General features: G+C 45.5%; 1 protein-coding gene across 2 annotated transcripts in view; it reads left to right on the forward strand.

The window, feature by feature from the left end:
- The window catches only part of LOC138666022 (natural killer cells antigen CD94-like), a 56006-nt gene extending 51662 nt beyond the window's left edge, over positions 1–4344 (forward strand). For both annotated transcript variants that reach the window (XM_069754083.1, XM_069754082.1), the window contains 4 exons: positions 503–565; positions 1071–1240; positions 1322–1431; positions 4211–4344. In XM_069754083.1, the coding sequence (XP_069610184.1) occupies positions 503–565; positions 1071–1240; positions 1322–1431; positions 4211–4325 (458 nt within the window). In that variant the 3' untranslated portion in view covers positions 4326–4344. The remainder of the gene's footprint in view (positions 1–502; positions 566–1070; positions 1241–1321; positions 1432–4210) is intronic.
- Positions 4345–10949: the final 6605 nt, after the last annotated feature.

Consider the following 10949-nt stretch of genomic DNA (forward strand, 5'->3'; position numbering starts at 1 on the left):
GAGGCTCCATCCCCACACATTACCACACGAGGCTCCATCCTCACACATTACCACACGAGGCTCCGTCCTCACACATTACCACACGAGGCTCCATCCCCACACATTACCACACGAGGCTCCATCCTCACACATTACCACACGAGGCTCCGTCCTCACACATTACCACACGAGGCTCCATCCTCACACATTACCACACGAGGCTCCATCCCCACACATTACCACACGAGGCTCCATCCTCACACATTACCACACGAGGCTCCATCCCCACACATTAACACACGAGGCTCCATCCTCACACATTACCACATGTTAATTTATCACCTGCGTAAGCGCTATTGAATGTTGTCATTATTTACTTTAGTTTAATCACCAGCAGCGTTAATTAGATAGCAATGAGCGTGCCGAGCGTTAGCTGGCTGGAAACACCTAGTTCAATATATATATAAATAAATTGAGTAGAACGTTATGCATATAACTAACGATCCAATACATTTCTGTGTAGGTCACACATCCTGTCCCTGGAATAATGAGGTCGGTGAGCACAGGAGCATTACCCGTGCACCAGGTGAGTAGATATCTCGGGGTCTCCCACGTTCTCTTACATCGGCCGTCTCGGTGCTATACTGCAGATTTCCGGGGTCCTCAGAGGTTACACTGTAATCACAAACACAGGGAATAATCCAGATCTGTAAGATATCAGAGGTGGAAATATTCCGCACCCCGATATCCACCATATAATACCCTGATAACAGCTCATTGTGTCCTCATCTACAGATACGAGATCTGTGCGGTGTAATATCAGGATTGTGTTATCTGTCATCTCACAGGGATATTTTATATATTTAATTCTGTTTTCATGTAATTTCCTGTTGACCAAAATCTGCAAGAAAATAAAGTCATCAGCAGAAAACCAGAAATGTCAGCAGATCGAGTGATCTCCGGAGACCCCAGAGATCTCCAGTGTGAACACCGGAATTATCATTGTATAATGGATGATATGAAGCTCAAAATCTTTTATTCCAAATATAAATTGGTGAATTTGTGCAAATCATGATGTGTTCATTGTACAGAAATAGCTGAATGTGAAAGTGAGAAATCTGCTCCATGTGAGGATTATTGGATCTGGTACCTGGGAAAGTGTTATTACTTCTCTACACAACGTGACACCTGGAGAAACAGCGAGAAATTCTGTAACTCACATAATTCATCACTGGCGATTATAGAAAGTAAAGAGGAACTGGTGAGAAACCGATAATGTACAGAAGAGGCTGTAATATCCATACGGGAATATATAATAATAATAATATCTATATTATTTCAGGATTTTCTGTACCGGCATAAGGATTTAGACCATCACTGGATCGGTATGAGACGTACAGATGATAATACGGCCTGGACCTGGACGGATGGATCATCATATAATGAAAGCTTGTAAGTAATTATAATGTGCAATATATATCTGAACTATTACTTGTCTATCAGGTTCTCAGAGCATTAAAGTGCAAATCTCCTTTTAGCAAACTATTGACATGCCATGGAAAAATCATTGATTGGGGTCTGTGAGCTGAGAGTCCTCCAACTGGTCCTCCTTCACACGTCTGTATTTCTGGTATATCTGGAATTAGTTTTTTTTTTCATGGATACCACATGTCCTCATTATAACCTATGGAGCCGCTCACATGTCTGTGTTTTTCATCTGGAGGTCTGGATGAAAAGGGCCAATACAAGTCTACGGATGAGTGAAAAACACGTACAGAACACGGAGGACATCAGTGTCCAGTCCATGTGCCATCTGTCCGTGTTTAACATTGCGAAGTATAAGAGAAGCTTTCTAATTTCTCTCTTTTTTTTTTTTATCCATACCGTAAAAACATTGATGACACTGATGGTAAAAATGGAAACATGGATGACACACTGATAGCAAACTGATCCAACACTGATGACCCCAGTACTGTCTTTTTTATTTATTTATTTTTATTTATTGACTGTCAGTTGTATTTAATGCAAATTGAAATTCCCTCTTTAATTAAGCAAATCTTCCCAAATTGAAAAACAAAGTTATAATATTTCCCAATATACTTTTTGTACTGACTGCTCATAATTTATAAGATATCTGCTTGGGTTAATTCATTCACCAATCATTTCTGGGGATAAAAATGTCTTATCCTGGACACACAGGAGCCACACTAAGGCCGGTTTCACACGTCTGTGGCTCCGGTACGTGAGGTGACAGTTTCCTCATGCACCGGAGACACTGACTCACGTAGACACATTGAAATCAATGTTCGTGGGAGCGCACGGATTACCCGGACCCATTAAAGTCAATGGGTCCGTGTAAAACACGCACCGCACACGGACGTTGCAGTCCGTGTGCCGTGCAGGAGACAGCGCTGCAGTAAGCGCTGTCCCTCCCACGTGGTGCTGAACCCACCATTCATATCTTCTCTCCAGCAGCGTTCGCTAGAGAGAAGATATGAAGAATCCTTTTTTTTTTTTTTTTTCGTGTTTAAAATAAAGATCCCTGTCCCCACCCCCCTCCCAACCCCTGTGCGCCCGCCCGCTGTTAATAAAATACTCACCCAGCTCCCTCGTAGCGTCCTGTCCTGGCCGCAGCTTCTCCTGTATGAGCGGTCACGTGGTGCCGCCGATTACAGTCATAAATATGCGGCTCCACCTCCCATAGGGGTGGAGCCGCATATTCATTACTGTAAATGAGCGGGCCCACGTGACCGCTCATACAGTACAAGGTGCGGCCAGGGCAGGACGCTGCTGCGAGGGAGCCGGGTGAGTATTTTATTAACAGCGGGAGGGCGCACAGGGGATGAGAGGGGGTGGGGACAAGAATCTTTATTTTAAACACGAAAAAAAAAAGGATTCTTCATATCTTCTCTCCAGCGAATGCTGCTGGAGAGAAGATATGAACGGCGGCTTCAGCACCACGTGGGGGGGGACAGCGCTTATCTCTAGCGCTGTCTCCTGCATGCTCCGTGTGGTCCTCAGTCGGCACACGGATGCCGCACGTGTGCCACACTGATGTGCCACATAAATGCATGGGCACATGGACACGGATAATTCCGGTACCGATTTTTCCGGTACCGGAATTATCTGGACGTGTGAGACTGGCCTTAGAGATTTGGCTTCTACTAGAAGGCAATGATAATAAAATCACAGAGTATTCATCTTCCCTAACCCCGGCGCTATCTCTGCTGCTCCTCTTTTCTCAGTTTATTTGCTGCAGTGGTAATTTCACATCTACAGTGCACATCACCACTGCAGCCAATCATTCTTTAATACTAAGAACCTGAATTAGTGCCCACTGCCAGGTATTACAGAACAGTTCTTATTTATATGTATCTGCAGCACCTGGCAGCGGTCACTACACACTGAATGGAGCTGCGCAGCTCAGCTGTGAATAATGTGTTTACATACGGCGGCTGACGGAGATTGTAACAGCTGATCATCTTTTACTGTCCTTTAATTAAATTCAGGTTTTATGATGCTAGCAGTGCTGGATTTATCTATTTTAATATTTGATGTGTCCCTGGACCTGATACGAGTCACGCCATCAGGCTATGAAGCTACATTGCCGGAGCACAGCACTGAGGATTCCGGTGCGCAGCAGCTACAGCTCTGATACTGTAAGGCTATGTGCCCACGATCAGGAAATAACAGAGTTTTGGAGGCAGTGTATTTTTGCTGCGTTCTAATAATGCAGGTAAATTCACATGTGCTCGGTGAACCAAGCGGATTTACCTAATGAATGACCATGGTTGAAAGTACGTAGCGTCTCTGCTGCAGATAATTGACCTGCTGCGACTCGTAAACCCGCAACACGGGTGAGTTTACACAGCGTCAGATAGAAGCACAGTGGCCCTGGGAGTTCTATAAATACCATCCGCTGGGCTTGTATCGTAGAACACAGCGTTTGGGACACAGCGCAGGTGAGCTGCATTCAAAACGTGGGCACATACACTTACAAGCCATGCACCTGTGTGATCCTCAAGAGTCTAAAACAGATTCTTTTGTTAGATTAAATCACAGCAAGCAGAGATCTTGAAAGCACGTGGAATTGATACAGAAAGTATATTGTAAAATAGTATGTGTTTTTATGAAAATGTGATACCTATGTGAGCAATAACATATCAAACACAAATGCAAAGTTGGTGATAAAACAACACTGATCTGATATTTCTCTCTCCTGTTTTTCCAGATTCAAGATCAAAAGAACATCAAAGGAAAACATTGAACATGTCTATCTCAATTCTGGAAATGTGGGGAGTGATGGAGGAAATTTTAATTACAATTGGATATGTAACAAGAAATAAAGGAGTTGTGCGGTCAAAATATTCTGATGATCTCTCTGTAATTGTTTCTTGACTTTAATTGATCAATTTTATAGCCCCTTAATGACCGAGCCAATTTTTACCTTAAAGGGAACCTGTTAGCAGGATTGTGCACAGTAAGGCCGGTTTCACATGTTCTGATATTTACAGTACCGGAAAAAACGGTACCGGAGATATCCGTGTCTGTGTGTCCATGTGTGTACTACATGCAGCACACGTGTGCCACCCGGGTGCCGCATCAGTACCACATGGATGGCCGCTGGGGAAGAAGCGCTACAATAAGAGCTGTTCCCCGGCTGTTGGTTGTGAAGACGGCTCTCATTCTCTCCAGCTCTGCCGGCGATCGGTGCAAGCAGAGGAGAATGATGTCTGAACGATGACAGCAGGTGGGGGCTTCTGGGACTCTTACCCCCTTTATCCGACACCTGTTGCCGCTAATAACAGTGACAGCAGGAGCAGATGATCGGAGCATTCCACTGCCGCCGCCTGTGATCTAACTAATTAAATGAATGAAAAACCTGACGTGGGTTCCCCCATATTTCCTTGAAACAACCAGACAAAATTCACAGCTGGGGGGCTGCAACCCGCAGCTGTCAGCTTCTGCAAAGTTGGTATCAAGAGTAGAGGGGTCCCCCCCATTTTTGACAACCAGCCTTGCTAAAGCTCACAGCTGGGGGCTGGTATTCTCAGGCTGGTAAGGGGCCACTGATATAGGCCTCCCCAGCCTAAAAACAGCAGCCCACAGCTGCCCAGAAAAGGCGCATCTATTAGATGCGCCTTTTCTGGCTCTTCGCCCGGTTCTTCCCACTTACCCTGTAGCGGTGGCAAGTGGGGTAATACTTGTGGGGTTGATGTCACCTGTGTATTGTCAGGTGACATCAAGCCCACAGCTTAATAATGGAGAAGTGTCTATAAGACACCCATCCATTACTAATCCTATTGTTATATGTTAAATAAAGACACAGCCAGAATAAAATCCTTTATTTGAAAAAATGACACAGACTCCTTTAATACTCTAAATTAAAACATACTTACTGCAACACCTAATTCCTCGAAACCCTCGATCTCTTGGAATAAAAATAAAATAAAAAAACAACAATATACCATACCTGTCCGTCGTTGTGTCCCACGCTGTTATCCATGTCTGGGTGCCATGTACATGTGTGTGCCATGTAAGTGTGTGACGTGTGTGTGTGTGTGTGTGTGTGTGTGTGTATGCCATGCACATGTGTGCGATATAAGTGTGTGCCATGTACATATGTGTGCTATGTATGTGTGTGTGCCATGTTCATGTGTGTGTGCCATGTACATGTGTGTGTGCCATGTATATATGTGTGCTATGTACATGTACATGTGTGTGCAATGTACATGATTATATATAAGTGTGTGCTATGTACATGTGTATGTATACGTGTGTGCCATGCACATGTGTGTACTATATACGTGTGTGTGTATAAGTGTCTGCCATGTATGGAGCGCCCGCTAGAACCCTGGGGTTCTCGGGTCGGGTCCGGTGGTCATTAAAGGGATAGTCAAAATGGCAATAACCCGATCCGTGGCCCTGGACGTCCAAGTTAAAGGGAAAGTCTTTAAATGGGTTGTTTTGAATAAAGAATGTTCGTGATGCCACCTGTGGAATTTGGTCAGGGATGACCGACGCTGCTTAAAGGGGTCCACTGGGGATGATGGTACTGCAACAGGGATGGTATGGCTTCCCACACTCTCTACAAACTAATCTAACTCCTACTCCAAGCTAGAACACTGGAGTCAGAACATGCTGCATGTATGTGCTACCTGTTAAAGGGATCCTCCTCGCTTCCAGGCATGGCATCGCCCTACCCGAGAGGAAGGTAATACCACTGTGGTACCCGACCTCCTGGGGTGCCACATGTACGTGTGTGTACACTGTGTTCCAAATTATTATGCAAATTATATTTTTCTCGGATTTTCCTAAATGGTCGGTGCAAATGGGTCAGTCTAATAAAAGTCATCACCCGTTAGATTGTACATCGAATTTTATTGAAGAAACCTCCCAATGATAACAGTATAATCTCCAAAATAAATAAAAACTCAAAATGCACTGTTCCAAATTATTATGCACAGTAGAATTTCTATACATTTGATAAAGAACTGAAAATGCTCATTTGTGGAATTTGCAGCATTAGGAGGTCACATTCACTGAACAAAAAGCTATTTAACTCCAAAACATCATAGCAGGCCAAGTTACATGTTAACATAGGACCCCTTCTTTGATATCACCTTCACAATTCTTGCATCCATTGAACTTGTGAGTTTTTGGAGAGTTTCTGCTTGTATTTCTTTGCATGAAGTCAGAATAGCCTCCCAGAGCTGCTGTTTTGATGTGAACGGCCTCCCACCCTCATAGATCTTTTGCTGGATGATACTCCAAAGGTTCTCTGTACGGTTGAGGTCAGGTGAAGATGGTGGCCACACCATGAATTTATCTCCTTTTATGCCCATAGCAGCCAATGACTCAGAGGTATTCTTTGCAGCATAAGATGGTGCATTGTCATGCATGAAGATGATTTTGCTCCTGAAGGCACGTTTCTGCTTTTTAGACCATGGAAGAAAGTTGTCAGTCAGAAACTCTATTTACTTTGCAGAGGTCATTTTCACACCTTCAGGAACCTTAAAGGGCCCTACCAGATGTTTCCCCGTGATTCTGGCCCAAAACACGACTCTTCCACCTCCTTGCTGATGTCGCAGCCTTGTTGTGACATAGTGGCCATCCACCAACCATCCACTACTCCATCCATCTGGACCATCCAGGGTTGCTTGACACTCATCAGTAAACAAGACTATTTGGAAATTAGTGTTCATGTATGTCTGGGCCCACTTTAAACATTTCTGCTTCTGAACACTGTTTAAGGGTGGCTCAATATTAGGTTTATGCACCACAGCAAGCCTTTGAAGGATCCTACACCTTGAGGTTCGAGTGACCCCAGAGGCACCAGCAGCTTCAAATAACTGTGTGCTGCTTTGTAATGGTATTTTGGCAGCTGCTCTTTTAATCCCATGAATTTGTCTGGCAGAAACCTTCCTCATTATGCCTTTATCTCCATTAACTCTGTCTGTGCTCTGTTTCAGTCACAAATCTCTTCACAGTACGATGACCACTCTTAAGTTTTCGTGGAATATCTAATGTTTTCATACCTTGTCCAAGGCATTGCACTATTTAATGCTTTTCAGCAGCAGAGAGATCCTTTTTAGTTCCCATATTACTTGAAACCTGTGGTGTGCTTAATAATGTGGAACATAATTTTTAAGTAGTTTTCCTTTAATTAGAATCACCTGGAAAACTAATTATCACATGTGTTTAAGATTGATTTCAGTGATCCATTGAGCCCTGAGACACAACACCATCCATGAGTTTATTTGAAAAACAAAACAATTAAATCTTTATGACACTTAAATCCAATTTGCATAATAATTTGGAACACAGTGTATAAGTGTGTGCCATGTACATGTGTGTGCTATGTACATGTGTGTGTGTGTGTATAAGTGTGTGGCATGTACAAGTGTGCTATGTTTGTGTGTGTGTATATATATTGTGGCATTGTGCCTACTGTTCGTGCTGGGGAACACTCGCTTGGCATGGGATTCAAGGACTCAGGCACGGTTTTCTCACATGAATCAGTCTATTTGGTTTATTTAGGCATCATAAACCACATAACATAAAGTACATTTCATTATATCCATGAACATAACATGACCACTAGTTTGTTCATGTAGCAGATAAACCTCTCTGCCGTATATTATAACCCCCCTTGTCTGGGGTTACCTTCCAGGAGCTCCGCTCCCCACGCTGACTCCTTGTCAGTCCTGGCTTCGCCAACACAGAAGCCGTCCCAGGCTCTGTAGGTACGTGGCCTCTCCGTGCGCTCTTCAGGACGTCCGTCCCCAGCTGGGACTGTCCAACAGACAGGCCACTCAGTGCCAAAGCCCCACCATGTGCTATTCAGGGAGATAGCACTCCCAATACATAGGCTTTTCCTTGCATACGGATCATACAGATACAAGTGCAGCACCCCAGAGATCTGGTCGTTGCAGTATGACACTCTGCCACTAAGGGGAGTGATGGTACGTCTGATGGCACTGAAGGAATTCTCCTGACCAGGTATCACCAGAACACATTACACTTCACACTCCGGCCACTAGGGGGAGAAAAAGGCTTTATTTATTGGGCCACTCCTCACACTGGTAAAACTAGGGGCTGGGGAGGAAATTAGTCAGAAGATGACTGGGTTGGATTCAGGCAACATCCCGTGGCAGGGGGTGTTGCAGGGAGAAGACACAGGGGGGGTCCCTGTCAGGCGTGGGAACCTGGCAGGTGCCTAGCGAACAGAACAGAACGTTACAGAACCGCGCCTGCACTACCTTGCGGCGGTATCCTAAGAAAGAGATAAGAAAGGAAGGATATTGTGGAACAGTGTAAACAAGATCAAGCAAAAAGGAGTACCAGTAGGAGTCATGCCGTGAGACCGAGGCAACATCCTACTGAGGCGCGTAGCCGGTTGCCGGAACACCGCGGGAGTAACTGACTCTAGGCCTTACTTCGAACTCCGCAGGACAGTTAATTATAGGTTGGCTGTCTACCTTAAATTTCCTAAGAAGACATAGGGGGCAACATTGGGAGAGGGGCGTCTCTAGGGTCCCGGAAGACCTCCATGCCCTCCCGTCATACGGGTGCGTCCTAGCCAAAACATACTGGGGGATGAGAAACTAGCAACATCTGGAACTAAAGAGAGAGAACAGCAGTTGTGAGGACTATTCCAAATGCTCAGCAGGGTAGGACTACAACACACAAGCGCTAGTGGTGGGCAACGATTTCCATCTGCGAGGGAAACTCTGAAAGTGCCCATCAGACCGGCCGGTCTCTGATAGCCCTGTTAAACATGCTCTGGATTGAGGATCCTGAAGTCTTCAGTAAAGAGGTAAAGAGACTGCAACCCTGTGTCCTAGTTATTGCCTGCATCTCACACCATCACCATCCACCTTACTGGGAAGCCCTGGGGACATACTTCACCTGTGGGAAGGTATACCATCCAGCTGCCATTCCATCACCCCAGCGGACCCCACAGCAGCGTCGGTCACCCTGACCGAACACCACAGGTCTATAGAAAAAACAGCCGCACACTCAAGACTTGCAGGTTTTTACGTGAAAGTTGTATTTTTTATTATTTTTTTTTTCAGTAAATATATTTATTGAAATTTTAAACAGGAAAAACAATAAAACGAATCATTACAATGTCCAGAACTATACATTACGCCTCTGAGAACACAGCACAAGTGTAGTTGAACAAGGACTCTGGCACATAAAGGGTACATGCTTCTCATCTTGAGAATCACCTTGGGACATGGATACAGGATACAGAACCTGTGAGAAAAGCAATTGTAGAGATAGGAGAAAAAGAAAGAAAGAAAGAGAAGAAGAGAGAGAAAAAAAAAGGGGGGGGGAATGGGGAAGAAGGGGGGATTAAGGGAGACCCAGCAATGTATACGCCCACGTATTGAGAATTATGAGTATGTACGCAGCCAAGTCAGGAACCCTGTGCTTTCCTTGAAGGATTGCCAGAGGAACCAGGTGCGTCCCTGGACATATGCAGCATCACCATCACCCGCCACCAGCGACTCTAGACGATGTAATCTATCCATTTCAGCTATCCATTCCTCCGTGGAGGGGACCTCAGTGGACCTCCAATGTCGGGGAATAACTGCCCTAGCAGCTATGAGGCAAAATCTCAGGATCCCCTTTTTAACGGAAGCTATCGAACTGGGTATCAGGGACAGTAGGGCCATTTGGGGGGAGGGCTCGTGGCGGACCCCAGTCATCAAATGAAAGGCATCGAAGACTGAGTTCCAGAAGGGTTGCAGGGTACCACAGGACCACCAAACATGAAGCATAGAGCCCGTGGCGGAGCCACATCTCCAGCAGGCGTCCGAGATCTCCGGGTTAATCCTGTGGGGAAGGACGGGACACCTATACCAGCGTGTCAGTAATTTATAATTCCTCTCCTGCGCCTGACTGGACATCGTCATCTTATGTGCAAGAGTGAAGATTTTTAGACTATCCGCCTCAGAAAAGGTGATCCCCAGGTCCCTCTCCCAAGCCTCCATAAATCCAAGCGTAGTAGGGGGAAGTTAATTCAAGACCAGGCCATAGAGCACCGAAACCACGTTGGAGGGACCCTCGGTAGGGAGCATCAGGGACTCAAATGGTGTCAGCGCCCCCATCGGCACACTGGAAAGAAAGCTCCGCAATTGCAGAAACTCCAGCCAGGACAGCGGTGTCGTAAGATCAGAACCTCGTAACCCCCGCATGCCGGAGAGCCCCGCAAGCTTATCCTTCACCTGACCCAGTCCCACCCCGTCAAGTCGTGACCAACACAGATACGTAGATCTATTCATTGCTGGGGGAAAGGCCGGATTGTCAAAAAGGGGACTCAGTCTGCTCAATCGGGAGGTCAGGCGTAATTTCACATAGGATCTATCCCAGAACCTCAAAACAATCTGTGTGAGTGGAGCAAAACTCGACACAGGTGGGCGTCCGGTCCCCCCCAGCCAAGGCAGCCAGTACAAAGAAGA

Source organism: Ranitomeya imitator, chromosome 2, assembly GCF_032444005.1.
Source record: "Ranitomeya imitator isolate aRanImi1 chromosome 2, aRanImi1.pri, whole genome shotgun sequence".
Classification (NCBI taxonomy): domain Eukaryota; kingdom Metazoa; phylum Chordata; class Amphibia; order Anura; family Dendrobatidae; genus Ranitomeya; species Ranitomeya imitator.